General features: G+C 42.9%; 2 protein-coding genes across 2 annotated transcripts; both read right to left on the bottom strand.

Moving 5' to 3' along the window:
* Positions 1-10674: 10674 nt before the first annotated feature.
* Positions 10675-16566, bottom strand: LOC143007079 (uncharacterized). The gene is made up of 9 exons (XM_076158472.1): positions 15911-16566; positions 14887-15060; positions 14544-14682; positions 12979-13067; positions 12726-12786; positions 12054-12142; positions 11818-11930; positions 11580-11736; positions 10675-11378 (listed from the first exon to the last, which is right to left on the bottom strand). Exons 1-9 carry the CDS (start codon positions 15963-15965, stop codon positions 11221-11223), a joined length of 1035 nt encoding a protein of 344 aa, XP_076014587.1. The 5' UTR covers positions 15966-16566; the 3' UTR covers positions 10675-11220.
* Positions 16567-17219: 653 nt separating this feature from the next.
* On the bottom strand, positions 17220-21315 carry cfap99 (cilia and flagella associated protein 99). The gene is made up of 15 exons (XM_076158514.1): positions 21202-21315; positions 20968-21112; positions 20773-20867; positions 20559-20665; positions 20290-20464; positions 20043-20123; positions 19667-19735; positions 19379-19465; positions 18899-18987; positions 18579-18783; positions 18253-18385; positions 18013-18164; positions 17721-17937; positions 17474-17634; positions 17220-17327 (listed from the first exon to the last, which is right to left on the bottom strand). Exons 1-15 carry the CDS (start codon positions 21313-21315, stop codon positions 17220-17222), a joined length of 1938 nt encoding a protein of 645 aa, XP_076014629.1.
* Positions 21316-21604: the final 289 nt, after the last annotated feature.

Genomic DNA, 21604 nt, shown 5'->3' with positions numbered 1-21604 from the left:
GCCGCGATCTTTCGGTCCGTATGGTTACTTACCTATATGACGCAATGGCGATGGTGATGCCAACACAAAGCATGGTGTAATTTTGCCTCCACGTTACTCAGTAACCTTGGTTACTAATGAGGCCCTGACACGATGATGTCAAACAAAAATAACGCACTTACAGATTTAAACGTTGCTTCGGAGCAAGGCGATCATTTTCATAACGACATCATTTGGAGACGCACGACATGAAACACAGCAGAGTGAGATCGCCAAGGAAACAATACCAGAAACTGCTTGACAACCTGAGACCGCGAGTGGTACAGATGGATTCAGACTTCAGGCGTGTGATGGCGCAGAGGACACCTGCTGCTCAATATCTTCCTCGGGTGCGAGTCAGTGCGCCAAGCCAGAGAGACAAATCCCCGAGGAGGAGCTACCAGAAGCTGACGGACCAGCTGAACCAAAAGCCAGAGGAAAGAATGACGATGGCCCCCAACCAGTCATGTGAACCTGAGCATCATCATCAACAACAAGAAGAACAGCAAAACACTGAAGTCAGGAAGGGAAGATCACCCCTGAAAAACTATTCCAAGCTGATTGTTGAGCTGAATCATAAGAATGCACAGACAAAGTCATTTAATAAGCAGCACATTCCAGTGGATGATGTCTTCCAGAACCTTTATTCCACTTTTGGCATTGAAACACAAAATTTGCCCGGATATGTACAGGAAGGTGGAGCATTGTCAGACTATGTTCTAGAATGTCGGGGGGCTCCATCTGAATCTATTGGGAGGGATTCAGTTGCTGAGTCTCACTCTTCCTTTAGAAACGATGACCCGTGCCCCGTGGCAAGGCAGCAGGTTTCTGCACCGTATCGCCCTGCATTGAGTGAAGTGCAGACCTGTGAGAATCATGCACCACACTCAAACCCTCCTGGAATAGTAATGGTGGGGAAAGACCCGCCTCCTCATTATGTCCAGAGGAACCCTGAGCATCCTGGATCCATGCAGTTCCTGCCAACAGAGAATACAAAGATGGAGGACATGGACGTCTCTGACACCTGTGACTGGCCAAGAATGGACGTGAATGCCCCTGCATCCGTGAGGCCTGATTCAGTCCAGGCGGTCCATCATCATGCAGGGCATGAGTTCAGGGGTCAGAGATGTGGACATTGCAACCCCACCCCGGTGCAGATGGTCGCTGCCCATGCAGATGGACATCAAAGCTTTGTGCAGGCTCATTCAATATCATTGCCTCCAAAGAAAAGGAGCTTCCCTGTGCTTCCTGCCAGCACTGTTCATATGCAGGCCAATCAGAGATATCCACAGTATGTGGGGCATCCTGGTCCTGGAATGCCCTGGAACAACAACCCTGCTGCTCACTACCCCCCGCCGCCCATGCACCTGATCCACGGACAGCAAAGGATGATGCAGTCTTATCCAACTTCAGGTCCTCCAAAAATGTTCCCTGTGCCTGCCGGGGAAATGCCCCAAATTCCATGTGAGCAAATGTACCCGGCTTACAATGGATGGCAAGGGTACAATAACGCTCCTCCATCAGCCAAGATGATCCAATATGTGTCAGGGAACGGTGCCTGGATGCAGCAGGTTCCTGCTCAGGATACTCGTATGTGGTACCCCATTCCCTCAACCATGAGCAACCCTGGTCCCAACCCAGGTGCTGAGACCTCTTCCTTCAACATGGAGCAGCAGGCAGAACATACCCGTCCTTATGAATTTAAGAGGATAAAGAAGATAGTACAGGATATTCTTGCGCAGGGTCCCATGCGGCCTGAACCAAATGTCTCCAATGAGGAGCCAGTGCCTTTTCCAACAGTTCAAAGATGTGTTCCATATGCAACTCATCCTTGGGCTGGAGAGACCTGGAACAACCCTGCTGCTCACTACTCGCTCCCTAGACAGATGATCTCTGACCATAGGAACATAAATGAGGGATCTATGTAGTCAGTCACTCAGTGGAGCCCAAACCTGCTGCTTAGAATGCTGCTAACTGAATGGACTTTCAGCTTCTGTGACCTCTCTCTCCACCGACCATCCAGAGGATATCGTAGAGGGCCGTGGATTATCACATTGCTATGAATCACATTTCAGTCACAAATTCAAACAATTAAAAAAATGCGACACTTGAATTTTATGTGTTTCATTCAGCAATGCCATCCAAATATACATTGCTGTGTACAGTGAGCTTATCGTTGTGTTTCTTTTTGTGGAATATGAGAAATTGATATGGACATGGTGACATCGGGCCTGGGAAGATGCCAACATCTGTCAATCACGATTGAATATTTGGATATACGCCAACTGTTTCAAAGTTTCCTGGGGCAGAATCTGTACCACGTTTTGGTGAAGATGTGACATCATTGTCGTAACTCCTTCCTCTTTGGATGACATCACTGTCAATTTGATGACTTCACTGTCAGTTTGATGACGCCACTCTTGGTCTAAGCTGAGAGTGCGTTTGACTTTGCAATTCTGTTTGTGAGGCTCAGACCAAGGAGTGGCACATCTAAGCTGAAGAGGCAGAGACCTGCAAATACACTGAGTCAAACAGCTGTTGCTTCAAATGTTGTTTACAACAGTGTCAGACTCGAAAGCTACTTTACTATAGTCATCAAAAAACCAAGTGATGTCATCCATTCCTGGATATAGTTCTTATTGCATTTTGTTGCGGCGACTTAAGTTCTTATGAATGGCGCACATGTCATCAACCAATCAAGATATGGTTTGATTCTGCCAACATGATTTTCGTGACTAGTCTTCTTCACAATGTTCTTTCTTGCGACCTAAAGCAAGCTCTGAAACGATGGGTTAGATGTCACACACTCCTTAGAGCTTCAGTGTCAGACTGACATCATCACACTGATACAGGCACAGAGATTGATACACATAGGACACATCAGATAGGTTAGGTAGGTAGGTAGGTAGGTAGGTGGATGCAATTTGCATCTACCACTGTATCAAGTAGTAGTGTCAATACTGGATGATCAGGATGCATGAGACACACTTGTAATAGTTACCCAATTTGGGATCAATTAAGTATATCTATCCATCTCAGGGGGGTCATACTCAGTTTACCCGGCGATTTGCCAACTTGGAAGCCCAGAAATGTAGGTTTTTATACCGTAGAATATGGAGTCCGGCCCGCGACTTAGTCCCAGTTTTGGTTTTGGCCCACTGTGTATTTGAGTTTGACACCCCTGATCTATCTTATCAATTAACTGCTGCAATTCCAACTTCTGCCAGCAGATGCCAACGTTGAGTTTCGAAACTTTTGAAAACATTAGCATTGAAAGTTCAAACCATATAAATGGCCATCTCTTTGTATGCAGGATAAAGAGAGATTGATCAAATGTGTGACTGCCACGTTGTATCACACACATCTGATAATATCGCAGAGATGGGGCTGTAAAAACTACGGCGCGCTGTTTGGAAATACTTTGTATTTGTGAAAACGTAAAGATCACGGTGCAATATCGCCATCTAGCGACCACTACATGAAACAACTTGTTCATGAAAAATAAAACTACGAAATGCAATAGAAACGTAGATATGATAGGATTCTGCAGTATATTGCACATTGCTTCTCATTTATGTTGTAGATACAAAAAAGTGTTTTATTTTTACACATTTGTAATCAATTAGCAAAGTAACAAGACATCCATCAATTTATGAAGAACTCGAAATCCATTTTAAAGTTATTTATAAACCCATGTATAGAGCCTTCTGGGGGCTGATCTTTATAATAATAATCACTGCAGGAGACGCAAAGGTGTAATTTGCATTATTGTTCTTAACTGGAACAGAGCCACCAATAATGTTGTAACTTACACCTCTGCTTTACTACCACCATGGGATTACACATTATTAAAAACATCTGGCAACCCCCCTAAAATTAAACTGCTTTCTTGTATTCTACTTATGTCTATACTGCAAACAAACATGTGAATACTTGGAGAATGTTTTGGTTTGAACTGTGGGCACACTATTGGCCACAGTAGGTTAGAATGACCCAATCCATAGATTTCATTAGATCATCCCCACTGCAGTGCCTGCTGTGGGCCTACAGGGTCTCAACTTGACCAACCAGTCTCAGCAAAAGGCAAAACAACAGGAAGACTTTCAAAACTCTTTATTATTTTATCAATATATTAAAAGCCTGGCAATAACTTAGATCCTTGGATATCAAAAACATTGTGTCATTCATTGCAACTGCAGTATAACTTTATAATAGGTCCTTAAAATAAAATAGGTGCGTGTGCGTGTGCGTGTGCATGTGTGTGTGTGCGTGTGTGTGTGTGTGTGTGTATAACTTTCTTTCTGCTCATACCCACATGTGCATATTGCTCTTGCGTGTATATTGTGTATACTGTTTCTTGTGTGTATACTCTATACTGTGTGTATATTGTTTATTGTGTGTATATCGTGTACATTGTGTATACTGGTTCTGGTGTGTATTTATCTTGTATTCTGTACCTTTGCTTCTATCTATCTATCTATCTATCTATCTATCTATCTATCTATCTATCTATCTATCTATCTATATCCAAAAAGGAGGCAAGATGGTCAGTTCCTCAATTATCAAAAGGAGGAGAAAGCTCAGGCAATACTTGTATAAGGGGGATGTGTGGAATGGAAGGTGTGTTCATGGTTACTCTGAGAGGGAGCACAAGCAGGATCACAGTCCCCGAATAAAAATGAGATTCTCTTTCATTTTCAGCCGATAGTGCAGATTTGAGTGTGCTCCGGCTTTTACTCCTCACCATTATCCATATAAATATGATAAACAACAGTGTGAGTCATGGCAACCTGTTTCTTCATGTAGTTTTTAATGAATTTCTTGTAGAACGTTATTGAACTAATAAAGACAGCAAATCAGATTAAACTGAATGCACAGCTGAAAATATTTACAAGAAGAAATAAGTGTGCTTAATGTGAGATGCAGCTAGTCATGAGTGTTATTTGGTAAATATTTGTATTCTGTACCTTTGCATCTATCTATCTATCTATCTATCTATCTATCTATCTATCTATCTATCTATATCCAAAAAGGAGGCAAGATGGTCAGTTCCTCAATTATCAAAAGGAGGAGAAAGCTCAGGCAATACTTGTATAAGGGGGCGCAGAGGGTCAGATAAAGGCCAAGGGCAGGCTGGTTGCTCCCACAGTTGTTAACACTTTTGAATAAGGCCGGTACCAACTTCAGCCTTCAGGAGGCACAACTCTGCCTTCAGACTGTGGCGTGTGGAGTAGACTGCACACAGAGAAACACAGGAAAGACGAGAGGCCTGCAGAGTGGAGACACACTCAGTCACACCTGCCATCAATCAGCACCTGATCACAGCCACTGAGACACGGGAAAAAGTCAAATCCCATACACACACAGAAAACCACAGAATGAAGGCGAGTTGGTGTGAATTAGTGTGAAGGTGAATCAGTGTTGAAGGTGACCATACAGGTCACTATGGTTACACACCATCTAAATAGTTATATTCTGTTGTGCAGGAGTTGATATTGAACTAAAGTTGGCTGGACCCTGGCTGGATCTCAAAGGAAAGTATCCATTTATTGTTGTCCCTAACTCCCGTTTTCAATAATGTGTAATAATGTGAGAGAGAGAGATAGAGAGAGAGAGAGAGAGAGAGAGAGAGAGAGAGAGAGAGAGAGAGAGAGAGAGAGAGAGAGAGAGAGAGAGAGCGCCAGAGCCAGTAGAAACAAGAAAGTACAAGGAATATTAGGACAAGGTCAGATCTTGTGGTTAACAACAAAAGTAGGAAGCTGTTGAATGAGGATAAGGTGAGAACGTGATATGTTGGGCCGGTGTCGCAGCAACGTTAGAGAGAGAGACGAGATCACTTTTATTTGCATTATGGTTTTGCTTCTTTAAGTGGAATATGGGCCATTAGCACACAAAACAGTGTTTATGAAGATGCCAACATCTCCCCTACTCTTCCACATGATGTGTGGAATGGAAGGTGTGTTCATGGTTACTCTGAGAGGGAGCACAAGCAGGATCACAGTCCCCGAATAAAAATGAGATTCTCTTTCATTTTCAGCCGATAGTGCAGATTTGAGTGTGCTCCGGCTTTTACTCCTCACCATTATCCATATAAATATGATAAACAACAGTGTGAGTCATGGCAACCTGTTTCTTCATGTAGTTTTTAATGAATTTCTTGTAGAACGTTATTGAACTAATAAAGACAGCAAATCAGATTAAACTGAATGCACAGCTGAAAATATTTACAAGAAGAAATAAGTGTGCTTAATGTGAGATGCAGCTAGTCATGAGTGTTATTTGGTAACTTGCAGGGTTCAACGTGGGTGTGATTCTTGGAAAGCTATGATGCATGATGATGATAGCAACATGTGTGATGTCACAACTATACTGGTCTAACCTTTGCCCCAATTAAAGATCTGAGATGATGATGTCGAGGAATCATTAACCTGGCAAGCCAATGATGTCAGAGAAACATCATCAATCACCTTCAGGAAACAGGAAGGAAACTATATTAACAGATTTAACATAATTTAATAATAATTCAATAAAGCCTTCTGACCTGTTTAATCAATCGCAGCAGGAAAAGCACAAGTGTAGTTAATGTTATTGTTCCTACTGATAATATTATTACCTACACTTCTGTTTTTCTTTTTAACAATAAGAAAAATCCACCCCGCTTACACATTCCTGAAAACATCTGGCAAACCCTCATATCAGTGTCATTATTCATGACATGGTACAGGCTCCCACATCGTTAAACATAACTACTCGTGCATACAAACATACAGTACAGGTACATCTCAAAAAATTAGAATATCATGAAAAAGTCCAATATTTTTTGTCACTCTTTTCAGAAAGTGAAACCCATATATTATATAGATTAATGACACATAGAGTGAAATATTTCAAGCCTTTATTATCTTGAAATTTTGATGGTTATGCTTCTCTATGGGGTTCACGTCAGTTTTCTGGCCAATCAAGCACAGTAACACCATGGTCACTGAACCAGCTTTTGGTACCTTTGGCAGTGTGGGCAGGTGCCAAGTCCTGCTGGAAAATGAAATCAGCATCTATATAAGCTATATAATATGGGTTTCACTTTCTCAGATGACTGACAAAAAATATTCAAATATGTACCTGTATATGTTTACATTTGGCTCATCAGTTTAGCACTTATTGCATTATGGTCTTGTTTCTTAATGTGTAATATGGGGAATTAGAACAACGGCATGAAGTTGCACCATCTCAATCTCAACCTCTTATTCTCTCTCAAATCATGACATCGCAGTGAGCGTTGGACTGTGGATGTTTACATGTATCTGCTTCAGACAGTCACACAGTCAGATGCGTGTGTAACAGCGTGTGTGTGTAATCCAATGAGCAGAATAACCCAGGTACGATAATATACGAGATACGATTGAAAGGGTACCGGCATTTACTGTGTAGGAGAAGCTTCACTAACCGTTTGGCAAACGAGCTTAGCGGTGCATTACCGCCACCTCCTGGCTTGGAGGACTCATCAATCTCGTCAATCAGAAAAATAAAAACAAACCATAAAACAAAACCTTGAGTGCGAGTTATGGCGACTCCTTTCTCAAATATGTACTGTTCTCACATGGAGGCCTGCACGAAAATGGAAAAGATAAATATTATTCGTTTTTTATCGTTTTATTTAATTGTTTCCCCCGAACGTTAGTAGACTAATAAATGCGTCAAATCTGATATCATTGAATGCTTCAAACAATTGGGACCTCTACACAAAGAGCCTGCGGGTCTTGCCGATCGCAGGTCCTTTAAAGTCCGTTTCTTTGGGGGAATGGGTCGTTTTTAGGTTGGCTCCGCTGGGCAGCTGGCGACTGTGACGTCAAAAGTCCATGACGTTGAGGTACGTCCTGTCCCCCCAATTTCACAGTGTCCTCGAGCTGGCCCCGTGACGTCAGAAACGGCCGCATACATATACGTTGGTAACGTTCCAGGTAATCATTTGCAATACGAGTGTTGGAGGGGAAACACTGTACTGTAAATGACAGACGAGGCTCCGAGCCAGACACAGATGAGCGTCCTGGAGCTGCCCACTGGAGGGACACACTACAACATGAAGGAGAGCAAAGCCAAATCACCGCGAAAGGAATACCAAAGTTTACTGGATACACTCAGAGCGAAGGAACAGCAAGATAGGGATTTCCGGCAGTTGATGGCTCACGGAAACCTCGCTGGTTCGTACAGCTCCATGACAATGACAGTCAGCAGGTCAAATCATAGAGAGAAATCGCCCAGGAGAAGTTACCAGAAGTTAACGGATCAGCTGAATTTGAAATCGGACGAAACACTAGCGTGGCTCCCAAAGCAGCCGTTTGATGACGAACAGCCGCATATGGACGCCAGGAGAGTAAGATCGCCCCTGAAGAACTACACCAAGCTGATTGTTCAGTTGAAAGAAAAGGATGCACAGCTGGAGACTTTTAACAAGCAGCATATTCCAGTGGATGATGTCTTCCAGTATCTTTATACCACTTTTGGCATTGAAACACAAAACCTACCCGGGTATGTGCAGGAAGGTGGAGCGTTGTCAGACTATGTTCTGGAGTGCCAGGGAGCTACAGCTGAATCTACTGGCAGGGATTTAGTTGCTGATTCTTGCTCTACCTTTAGGAGCGATGACACGTACACGGGGACAGGGCAGCAGGTTTCTACATCATATGTCACTGTGATGGGTGAAGTCCAGACCTGTGAGAGCCACGCAGTCGCAACCTTCAGTGGGAAAGATCCCGCTTCCCTCTATGCCCAGAGAAACCCCATCCAGACAAATGATCATCCTGCATCCATGCAGTTCCACCCAAAGCCAACAAAGAAAAGGATCCTGGAGGAAGTAGAAGTTCAAGTCTCTGAGACCACCAAATGGGCCAGAATGGATGTAGGACCTGCATCAACAATCAATAGTTCTTCCTCTGTCGGCCCATCTGATTCACTCCAGATGGTTCAAAACCATGCAGGGAATGAGTCCTGGGGGCTGGCGGGTCAGAGATATGGACCATACATGGGACATGCTGGAGCTGGAGTGACCTGGAACAACTCTGTTCCAGGTTACTACCCCCGTACGATGCAGATGGTCCCTGCCCATACAGATGGACATCAAGGCCACATGCAGAACCACACAAGCTTCTCTGTGCCGGCCGCCAGCACTGTACATCTGCAGGCCAGTCAGAGATATGCACAGTACCTGGGCCATCCTGGAGCTGTAATGACTTTGAACAACAACGCTGCTGCTCACTACCCCCCGCCACCCATGAAGGTGCTCCATGCCCAAATACAAGATGGACATCAGAGGTTTCCACAGTCTTATCCTCAAAATATGTTCCCTGTGCCTGCTGGTGAAATGATGCCAGCTTCATGTGAGCAAAGCTACCCAGCTGTCAGTGGATGGCCAGGCTACAATAACGCTCCTGCATCGGCCAAGATGATCCAATATGTGGCAGGGAATGCTGGCTGGGTGCAGCAGGTTCCTGCTCAGGATGCCTGTATGTGGTACCCCCCCACCTCAACCAAGAGCAACCCTGGTCCCAACCCAGCTGCTGAGTGCTCTTCCTTTAACATGGAGCAGCAAGCAGAACATACCAATGCTAGTGAATGTGATAAGGCTGAGGCAGACTGGATAGCCCAGGCCATAGATGAGTTCCTTGCAGAGGATCCAACATTTCTGCCCGTTCCTGAACCAAATGTCTCCAATGAGGGCTCGGCCCATTTTCAGACAATACAGACAGTGCAGACATGTGTGCCATACATAAGCCAACCATGGGCTGGAGAGAACTGGAAAGACCCTCCCCCCACGCAGATGGTCTCTATACATAAAGGATCTATGCAGTCCCATCCAGTTGAGCCCAATCCTGCAGCCATCGCTCTTGCCGAGAAATCCATGATGGAGCAGCAGGCTCCTCCAGTGTTTGTGTCTGCCTGTGAATGTGAGGAGCCACACCCCTCTGAGTCCACGGAGCAGCCTTTTCCTGTCGCAAACGCCTCCGATTATGGCACTGAACATACACAGCCAAGTCAGAGTGCTCAGGATGCTGATAGGTGGTACCCCGCAGCCCACACCATGAGCAACCCTGGCCCCAGTCTAGTTACCGAGACCTCTTCCTTCATCGTGGAGCAGCAGGAAGAGCGCGTCTATACATACGAATGTGATGACAGCTCCTTCGCCGAGTGGCTAGACAAGATGGTCGACGAAATCCCTGCAGAGGAATCCGCATTGCAGCCTCTTCCTGAATCGACCGTCTCCAATGATGACCCCGTCCATTACCCGACAGGTCAGAGATGCGTGCCATATCTTGGGCATCCAATGGCTGGAGAGACCTGGAACAACCCTGCAGCTCATTACCCCGCCCCATGCAAATGACCCCAGGCCTTACAAGCACCTATCAAGTAGAACTATCCAGCTGAGCTCAGACCTGGAACACTGTCAACGTCACTGAGGACCTTGCCTATTAATGTACTTTAAATGACTTTTTAACGCTTCGTCGTCATCATCATCTACCTTCCCCACTGCCTAAGCACTCGTTTTCTTCAATGTGATCAATAAATCTTTTAATGAATTTTAAAATAGTGTGGACATTAATTCCCCAGATAGTTTCCCCCCTGCGTGTTAATTATGGGATGTTGTACGGCACAAAGAGCAGCCTCACATTAGTCATTTAATTGTTTTACATTTAAAACATAGAAATACAATCTTTTAAAATAAGACAGGTGAACAAAAGTATTAAAGAAACGAACATGATGGAATGTCAACAAATGGCAATTAAAAAAAACCACAAGGCACAGACACACACACACATCTGTTACCGCAGTGCATAAAGTGAAGGCTGCACCCATAAAGAACCACAGAGTGCAAAGTGAATCAATTACATGGGTCAGGCAAAAAAAAGTGCTTTTCATGAGGAACATTCTCACCGGGTTCAGGCACCAATCACATTTCACAGTTCCAGTGCACCTCTCACAATCTAATAACCTACTTTACAAAAAGGAACGTACTCGGAATAGAACTGAAACGGTGTCAGTCAACATGAACACACACAGTGAACTTCTGTTTGTCAATAATATATTCAAATGTACCACATCCCAAGAACTGTGAAACCACTAAGTACAAAACATGACAATCCAAGGTTTTTGCCATCGGTATTTTCATAATTGGGAATTAATAGAATAAAGACTAAATTTGGTTTTGGTTCACCAGCCAGCATACACAGGTTCTGCATCACAGGGAATCCCATAGTATCGACCCTGAGGTCGCTCTTTGCGTAACAATGGAGCTCGAGACACAGACAGCTCTCCGTCCGTGTCTCTCCGTCGACGAACTACCATTAAAATGATGAAAAGTAAAGCCACTGGAAGAGAGAGAGGACAAGCACCAGGGAGTTATTCTGGAAAGCATCATGCAGTCAGCCTGAAAAGACACCGATGCCTGACTGATTTTGGTCCTTACTGCATTCCATATGTTTATGTTCCATTTGATTGTGATGACAAAAAAAATAGATTTCTTCTTCATTGACAAATATCTCTGTACTTCTCCCTGCAGTGTTACTCACCTCCACCAGCAATGACCAACAGAGCAATAGTGACAGGAGCCAGTTCACAGGTTTCTCCTGCTTTACGGAAGAAGGTTTCCATGCAGTAACCAGGAGCAGTGCTGCCCGCCGGACAGAACGCATCACTGGGGCACTTGATGGCGTTCACATCTGGACTCTGCAAGAACATCCTCCGTCACCAAACACACGCAGAGGCCAAGCATGTTTTCCTGGTGCGTGCAGAGGGTGCAGTACTCACAGGGCAGTAGTGATCCTCTGGGCAGACATCACAGCTTTCCTGGCCCCAGTGTATCTGGAAGAAGCCACTGTTGCAGATCTGACACATACTCTGAGGCGGAGGCTTGTGCATGCCTGTCCAAAATCAGAGATCAGCTGGATGAATGTGGGGAATCCACGCACCCCCTTTGGATCTGCAGCACACCTAAAATGCCGAAGAAGAACCTTGAAGTTTAAAGTTAGTGTGTTGTGAATTACCGGGCCGACAGGGTGTGCAGTTTGTAGCAGCAGCCAGGAGAGACTCTGTGCCTCCAGGACAGTTCTGACACCTGGGACAGCTGGATGAGCTGCCAGAGACACAAATGCTTGTTTACAACACAGACCAACACAACATGAAACAGGTATGTACTATTCTTCATTGAACAAAAATCATCATCACCATCTACCTTTATCTCATCTTGAAGAGGAGGAAAGAACCCGTATCGGCATCAAGTTAAACAGAAATGTCAGAAGCAGGATGCACAATAGCAGTCGGTCCACTACAATAGCCAATCTATCTTCTGTATTAAGCACAACTGTAGTGGAAATGACCAAATGTCGGCCATTTTCAGGCAAACAAAATAATAGATTTGCTTTTTCAGTGGTTCAGTTTTCTTGTTCCAATTCCCCTCAGATCTAATAACCCAGACTAATGTGGTGCATCACCCTGAGTTTCAGTGTCAGCTGTTCTAAACAAGGAAGGTGTGAAAACATTGGTCCAAACATGGTGATCTAAGTGTCTGCACATGCAGTCGTCCTGGATTTGGCCTACTTTTGATGAAACCAAAGTTTTCCTTTTATTATTTTTTATCAAATTCAAATGTCATCTTTGTGATGATTTTAACAGCTAAATATTTGGTATAATATTCATTACATTCAACTGCGACTTACCTGCAAAACGTTCCTCGTTCACATGGTTTACAGGAGGTGGAATTCTGTGTGGAAGAGAAACCTGAAAATAGCGGACAGAATTTAATTGAGTCATCACATCAACATCATTTTATTATTGCTAAACTTCGATCTAGGCAAGCTCAAGTTTAAAATATATTTGGCTATGTATGATACTGTGTTTGTCTGTAGAACTAAAACCAATTCACTATGTCCAAACTGCTATTAGTGTTTGTGTAATTCAAAGTAAACGTACCAGGGGAGCAACTTCCACAACTGTCTAAGCCGGTCTGATTGTTGAAGGATCCAGCAGGGCAGGGCTGACATAACGGGCTCCCAGTAAAACTGTACAGCAGATGTGAAATACACAAGAAAGACAATTATCAAAATCGACAGTAAAATTAATACCATTACAGTCGAAATATATTCGATCCATCCAAGTCATTTTGCAAGACACTGTGATAGATTGCTAGTCTATCACAGGCCTTCAATGTGGCCAAAAATATTGGCAGCCTTGCAATTTTCTGAGAATGTTAAGCACAGGAACGACTAAAATGAACACGACAGTCCAACAGTGTTCTGTACTCCTACTAACAGGTGTGGTTTCCTACAAAGCAAATAAACAACAGAGAACATGAAACAACTAATTTGACTACGCAAAAGAGATACACGACTACACGGACATGCTAGCACTCACATTATCCACTAGGTGGCACTCTAATACCACAATATGTGCAGCATAACGATGCGAGCGAAAAACAGGGACGAAGATAAGAATATTTGACGTGAAACAATCACCCAAACTAATAATGAATAAATCGTATTGAGTGAGGACGGCTATTTCTGATTTATGGATGGATACGAGCAGGTTTCACATTAATAAACAAAGAGAAAAAACTCAAACCCAAGTCAGGCTCGCATCCTCCGTCACCGGGGTTAACAACATACTGCCACTAAACAACACAAGGAAGCCAACTATTTAAAAACTTTATCTGTAAATCTTTAAACGAGCTTGCTGATTTCCAAAACATAAAACTTCTCCCCGCATCTTAGGTTCCGGTCTCCTGTGACATCACTTTCGGGCACACCTGTCCCTCATTATATATCCTCCCCCCTCACCTGTCCCTCATTATATACCCTCCCCTCGGGCGCGGCAGCCATACAGAGTTCCGCCACTAGGTGCGGCCTCTCACATACTGGATTAACGCATTAAATAGCAAAGCGTGCTAGCTAGCGAGCGTAACCACGAGGGGGCGCTATACTACCACGCTCAACTTGAAAGCTTTCACAGGGTAAACAAACAATGCGGGGAAGACTACCGATACTCATGAAACCCCCCAGTTACTGTGTACCACACCACAGAGAGAAGTAGGACAAACTCCAGGTGGAACCGACTGAGCTACATAACCACAGGCTACTCTGGAGATGCTGTACCACTAGCATAGGGGGCTAAAGATGGAAGCCTTTCAAACACCACTATTTCCAGAAAGTTGTGAAATTAAAACTCTTGGTATCTACATATATATTTCATTGCTTTGCAGACAAACTAAACAAAAAAGCTATAATAGTCCTATCCGAGAGATAGAGAGAGTCCTGACACCAGGACAATATTATTGGCACCTTAGAAGTTGATTCACCATGAATAAAAAATGTAAGCCTTCAAACAAAAGAACCCTGTACCATGTCTCAAACACAGAGGAGGTTTTTTGTCAATTGCGACTTCTTTTAGGGACAATTGTGAGTTGATCGTTTTTTTTCAAATGTGCAAGGGAACCAATATTTTCAGACACTGTTGTATGCAGACAAAGTCCTTGCTCTTACTCTGAGTAGAAGCCCCGGCTGCAGGGCATGCACTGTTGTTGGCCAGCCAATGGCTGGAAGAAGCCCTTAGAGCAAGGCATGCAGGCTCCAGGAAATAAACACATGCCAGATTCAGCACAACATGAGCACAGCAGGATGTCTAAGGAGGAAGAGAGAATCCTTTCTAACTTTACTGACATTTTCAATCATTACAGTGAGCAATTCTTTCTTTTGATTTGTGTCAAGAGGTTTGTCAGACTCAGCAAGTACATAGTAAACAAAAATGAGATTAGGCCTGATCATAAAGTATCTCGCAGAAGAGTAATCAGATCGATCATGTTAAACGTCACAGTGTGAGTCTCACCGTTGTGATAGTACGATCCTGGTGCACAGAGCTCACAAGTGGATAAGTTGAATGCTGAGCAGCCCGGGGACGTGGTGAACAGAGTCATGGGAGTCGGAGTCAGAGCAGTCACATTCTCACTGACTGTGGTGTTCATCACGGCAGGAGCGAGTGTGGTCTGGCTTACTACCACGCCTGGAATGGGATTTAACAGGCAGCCTTCAATGCGTTATTAAAAAGCATGACATCAAATAATACATAAAAAAATAGATGTGTCATCATCAAATTGTATCACTCCAAAAATCTGAAGTGTATTTCATTTAGCATTCTCTAACCACTAAGAAGTGGGGGCAACCTTTACAAAGACATCAGCCAAACAGAGCTCATATTGTAGCAGTAATCACATTAGCCCTGTGCTTAAGTGCTTTCTTGAATAAGAGCCATCCTCTTCATGAAATACAATTATTCAGAAAAGAGGTCATATGATTTCCCTGGGTTAGTATTCTCTGAGTTGGCAACATTTCTCCCTCAAAATGGTGAGACATCATTCTTGATTAAGATGGTAGAGGAAGAGGAACTGTTTTATTTTAGTCAAAATGTTTAGATGGATACAATACATACTTCAGCAAAGCTATACCTCCCTATAGGCAGAATATGTTCAATTAAACTCCATAATGTGGAATGAAGTAAAGTTGAGTAACACAGAATTGTTGTTGTTGTTAGTTTTATAAGGCAAGGTCATCTAACTTATAAAGCGTATTTCATAAAGGCAATTTTTGTTGTAAAGTATGGAGGCAGAGCTGAAATTACATCACGTTTAGTCAATTATTATCCCAATCTTCATCACAATGCAACTACAAGCAAAGAATCCTCTTATATATTAACTCAGATCGTTGTACTATTTCACTGTTCAGGAAGAAAACTCGTTCCGATATCAAACATAGTAAATCAGTGTAAATGGTGAATAAAGATTTAAATGCAAGGATTTTTGCAAATGTTTTGTGTTTTATGTCAAGTTAGAGGAGTACATGCATGTAAATCTTACCTAAACAAGCGGCGGCTATCACAGGTAGAACGGCCCAACAATCCATCCTCCACATTTTATCGAAGACTACCACTAAACAACATGAAGCCGCAGCATCTTATCCCTGACAAGTGGCCAAGTCGCCTTTGTTTGTGCAGAGGACGCAGCAGCTCGCCTGCAGAGGTTCAGTCCTCTCATCAGAGTCATATGACAAAACACACATCATGTGATTCTGCTTTGGAAGGCAACACTGGCTAGAAATTGTTCAATCGTAGCAAGTTATGGGCAAGTCATGGGTTAAAGTACGATGGTCTCGTCCAGTGCTCGGGCTTTTAGCAAATTAGATGACAATATAGAGAAATACTAACCAATAAGCCAACTCCATATTCTTTATTAAAACTAAATTAGTCTACATTTAACCAAGACAACATACAATAATGTCTAAATCAACGAGACTGCTCCGCGCACAGCCAAACAAACGAGGAAACTTAATAAACAACTTTATGGATTCGGGACGCTCTCCTGTTTTTACCCAGCACAACCTACAGGGGCGCTAATGTTTCTTTTATATTACAACCCAAACTGTGAGAGGTTAATGGAAGTATTAAGTAACAAAATAACAAAACAAAACAATTACTCATTTTGCTGTTCTCTCCTGGCTGATTACTAGAAAAAATTGTACTTCAACCCAATTAAAATGAGAGTTCTCAAGTGTTCAATCAAATTCAAAAACACAGTTCCCCTATTCCAGAAACAGAGTCTGTGAGAGTAGATAGTGAGCAGAAGAGAGAGTGAGTAAATTATACTACATAAATGTTCCTTGTAGAATTGTATAAAAGTAGATATTACTGTAGTTCTGTCTTGTAAAGGGTTGTCCTGATGTCACTGAGTCACAGTTAGTACAGCAGCTTATGACTGACACATGTGCAGAACAAACAAGATATAAAAATATCCTCAATGCTACTTTTAGGATGAAATTAAATTTCCAGAGAAGCATCCCATCAGTGTTCTAGTTCCTGTTTCACGTCTCTTGGGGAAATGAAACATTTCTTATGGTTACATGACATAACAAACCTCAGACAACACCCAGCAGAGTCATTACTGCTCTAATGTATCATATAGTGAAGATTCAGATAAATAATAAAGAATAAATAAAGAATCCTGGAATCGCACTGTGACAGGAGAAATGCTTCAATCGCAGTTTCATGCTAAATTATTCGCATTAAGATTGTAACTAAACGTGAAATGTAAATTATTCCATGCATTTTTCTTGCAGCAAATGTGACCGAAGCTTCCAATGAGCATTCCTGTGGAGAGTATAAGCACATAGTTATGTAGTGAGTGTTTTCCTTGATGAAACAATGTCAGTTGCTTCCGTCTGAATTTGAAGCTGTAACTCCTTCTCCAGCTGCGCCCAGCTTTTCACCTTGGGGTTATTCTGGAAGGATTGGAATAAGGAGATGAGCAAGGCAGATTATTTATAGGTAAATGCACAAACAACACTGCAGTAACAAAAACAGAACATACTTTGACCTCGCTTACAAAGAGAAACAAGCTGATCTTACTTCTGAATTTCAAACTCACTTTCTGTGCTGCCACCTGTCCAGAGGTTTTAGTCTTGTTGATTTCAATTTGCTTAAGTCTTTGGCGCTCTTCCTTTATCTCGTCAACCTTCTTCTTTACAGCCAACATTCTCTCATCCTGAGCGACTGCCTGCAGAAGATCCAGCCTGGTGGTCCTCTTCACTTCCGCTCTACACATCAAAACTCTCGTAAGCATTTATGATATTTGTGGGTCCCAGTTTTACTACTGTCATACCACAGAGCCTGACTTTTTCCTGACCTGAGAGCAGCAGCCTGTGCAAATGCTTTCTTGTGGAGGCTGACGGCATCAATACTTTCCACAAGATACTGCTGTTTGCTTTGCTGCTCCTCCACGACGCGCATCCGTCTCTCCTGCAGCTCACTTTGCTGTGCCACTTTAAGAAGAGCCAGCCGCAGCTTGAGCTCTTCCAGGGACATCTCTCCCAACACACTGTGGCCTTTAATCTGACACAAGACAATAGCTCAAATAAAACACAGAAGCACCACATCTGTGTGAAGTGAGATGTTTCTTTCACTCACCTCAGTGTTGTCGAAAAGATTCCCTCTGATGTAAGGAACTGTTTCAATGGCGTGTAACTCCTGAACAATCTCCCATCTTCTGCGTTGATCAGCCTGTGCTTCCTTTAGTGCTTGGTGACGAAGAGCTTGATTTTGCTCTGAGACTTCTTTTACTGTGACATTTGCATGACAATCGTGAGATTAAAATGATCTTCATATCTAAACCCAACAGAACCACACTTGTTAAGTGAGATGACTTACCTATATTCCGTTTCAGTGCAAGCAATTTCTCTTGAGAGGCCTTTGACTTCTGGCGTCCTTGTTCCGCTAAATCTCTTATTTCTTTTTCCTGTTGCAGCTTTCTCTGAGCATAGCTCCGCATCTGCTGGGCAAACTGCACAAAACAGCATGAAACAACCATGAAAAAAACATTTTTCCTCCATAACAACCAACCCTTTCTGATTTTCATCTTGAAGGCCTATCTATAGAAGCATTTGTCCATTCATTCCTTTCTTGACACACTTAAAGCACTGTGTAATCTTCTGTAAATGCCTTTTCTGACTGGCCACTGGGTGACCTTTACAGACCTCTTCTTTGTGAAGCTGTGCAGCCTTCTGGTTGTGTTCCATTAAGTAGGCGCGAGCTATAGCTGCCTTATCATTACTGATGCGACCTTCCATACGTCTGGCCTCACTCTTCACGACCTCCTCCTGAAGGTCCCTCTCACGCATCTCCTTCTGCCACTGAAGGAAGGAAGACGGCTCACCAGCTCCTCCAATCAGATGGTCCAGTCTTTTTCATCACACACATAAACACACAGCAATGACCCTTGAACACTGATCATGTCAAGCCGTCAAATATGCAGGTATATAAAAGATTAGCCTAAGTGATGTTTAATGTGCTGTACCTTTGGTGCTCCTTCTCTGCCAGACGCTTATGCTGTGCCCTCTGTCTGAGGATCACTGTGCTGTTCAGCTTGATTGGCATGCTGTTCATCTATCACAATAATAAGCAAAGAAAAATGGTTAAAGTTAAAAGAATTGTGGTTCTTAAAGTTTAAAGCTGTAAAATGTTGAAATGTTATTTTTAGCTGAAACTATGCTGAAGTTTGAAGGTCTAGTATGAGGTCTGGTGAGGTCATGAGGGATATTTCTCCAGTGCATTTAAATTGGCTGAGACATGCAGAGCATTTTGATGTTTGAACAGTGTGTGAAGGTTAAAGTATTGAAGTTGTTAAAAACTGTACAGAACAAAAGTAATAAAAACAGAAGAACATTGGCTGTGACTGCCTGCAGCAATCACAGAAATAATACGACACACGATAAGAGATGGACACACACCAAGTTACATTTCCATAATATCACATAGTGTCATTAGATCTCACCACCTTGTGACTGGCAGGAAGTGCAGAAGATTGAAATGAATCAAATCTGAGCTTGGAATCAAAGTCTTCGTGAATCTGGGACAACACTTTCTGCAATACAAGGAGTGGAACAAAATGTGGGCGCTCATGAAAAAGATTCACTGAGAGAACATGTGCTTACATAAAACACTATGGACATTAAGGACTGGGAAGGGGATTGCATAACTGGTTTTATTTTTGCCTTTTAAAATTAGACATAAAACATAAAAATAACTTTAGAAATCGATGCAAAGAACAGAAACTATAGTGTACCTTAGTGCGTTCAGACTTCTCTGCATTTCCACATCGGAACTGTTTCGCATTTGCTTCATACAGGATTTCCTGGGGGAAAGTAAGCAACAACGCTATATGTATAAGAATAACAATAGTTTTATTTGAGTTTCTAAGGATGGATTGGATAACTGCATGATGCACTTACTTTAATGGATCTTTTTTGTTTTTCTTATTTGCAGTAATGCCTCTTGTGCTTCAGGATTTTAGCTTTTTGTTGGTTTCGTCAAGTGCCAAGTATTGATTCTGAACTGTTTGATTTTCATCTCTGTGCCAGTTACTTAGTTAGGCTTCTTTTGACCCAAATTCACCTCCCCACTGTTCTTTTATTCATCTTTTACCCTGTAGATGGACTTACCTCAGCCTCTTTTCGATTCCTTTGTCTGAGCTCCTCCATCGTCTGCATCTCTTTTGGAGTCTTGTATGTGCTCTCTGGTACCTACAACACAGAAAGACAATTGTACATTTTGTTTCTATGATATTTTTCAGGATTGAACTGGTGTTAGAGAACAATAGAAGGCAATACACACTTGTAAAAAAACTCTTCAAACATAGTGCGACAGAGGTTAGAAGAAAGAGAGTTTAGTCATGTAAACGGGGCTGACTGGTTTGTGTTGTTCCTGCAGTGGGATGAGTTCAGGCATTGGCAGAGGACGAGGTTTAGGTTTGGTGAGGGAGAACTCCTGCGGTGTGGTGATGTTTAATACTTTCTTGACTTCACACATGCTAGAAATTCTGGCAGCAAGTTGGTCCATGAGAACATTGATCTCTGGGCGCCATCTAAAGGACAGAAATGGCAGACACATAAATATTCATCATTCTTTGACTTTGGAGTTGTGAATGTCTTTGCCTGAACATGAGCATCATCTTTCACCTTAGCAGAGGGGCAATCCAGGTTTTCTCCACATAGGTTGCATCATAGATTCGACTCCACTCCCCCTGTATCCACGTTGTGAGGTTTGTGAAGAAAAAGCCCAGGAACTGCAGCCAAAGACATTGCATAGATTTACACACATAAGCAGGGTGACCTATAATATATACATTGATGGTTATTTCTAATAAAATAACACATATGTCTTGTTTCTTACTAAGTGCATCTTCTTGCTGCCCAGAGATTTCACAATGCTGCTAAAACACTGAAGTCCAAGATCATCAAGGGCAAACGTGAGGAGGTAGCAGATGACTGAAGCACAATGTAGAGTCATAGATTGCTCAATCCAAAGTATAGCTGATAGTCAGTGAAAAATGATAAACAATAGATAAAAGGTCTTTAAGTTACTAACCGACATACTGACTGCGATCACCAGCAGATACGCTCTTCCACTCCTCGACATAGAAGACGTCGATGACTATGTCCAGTAACGTTTTGTACTCGATGCATCCAGAAACAATATCTAATATGAACTCCTTGTCCATAGAATCGTCGCTCTGCAACAAATGACGTAGTTGTGTGACAGTGTGGAGAAAAGCAGCGCTGGTGGGATCCAGGCTCGTTGGACGTTGTGTTTTGTTTTTACCTGCAGAGCCTCCGAAGCTTCCTCCGCCACATCACCTAAACACCCCCCGTCAGCGCCCAACTCATCGAGCAGCACACAGACCCTCCTCACCAATAATCCATAAATCGATGCCATTTCCAATCAAAGTCTGGCAAGCGAACGCGCGATAACCGAGGTGACTGAGCAACTTTCGACCGTTGCTTAGCAACACACAGTCGTAAACAAAGACCCTAAACACGGAAAGCTGACAGAGGAATAGAGTCAAGTTGGATTTTATTGCTGAGGGGTTTTTTTTCCAATTGGACAGTTTTTTATCATGATTTTAATGATCTTGATTGTTTTACTTAGTTCGGTGTTTGTCATGATAATAAGAATTACGCAACATGAGCGTGACCGCAGGCCGCTATGAGGTCACCGGACCTCG

The sequence above is a fragment of the Genypterus blacodes genome, unplaced genomic scaffold (genome assembly GCF_046128005.1).
Source record: "Genypterus blacodes isolate CSIRO-AG114 ecotype Tasmania unplaced genomic scaffold, CSIRO-AGI_Gbla_v1 ptg000082l_1, whole genome shotgun sequence".
Classification (NCBI taxonomy): Eukaryota; Metazoa; Chordata; class Actinopteri; order Ophidiiformes; family Ophidiidae; genus Genypterus; species Genypterus blacodes.
This window is presented reverse-complemented; position numbering and strand designations above follow the sequence as displayed.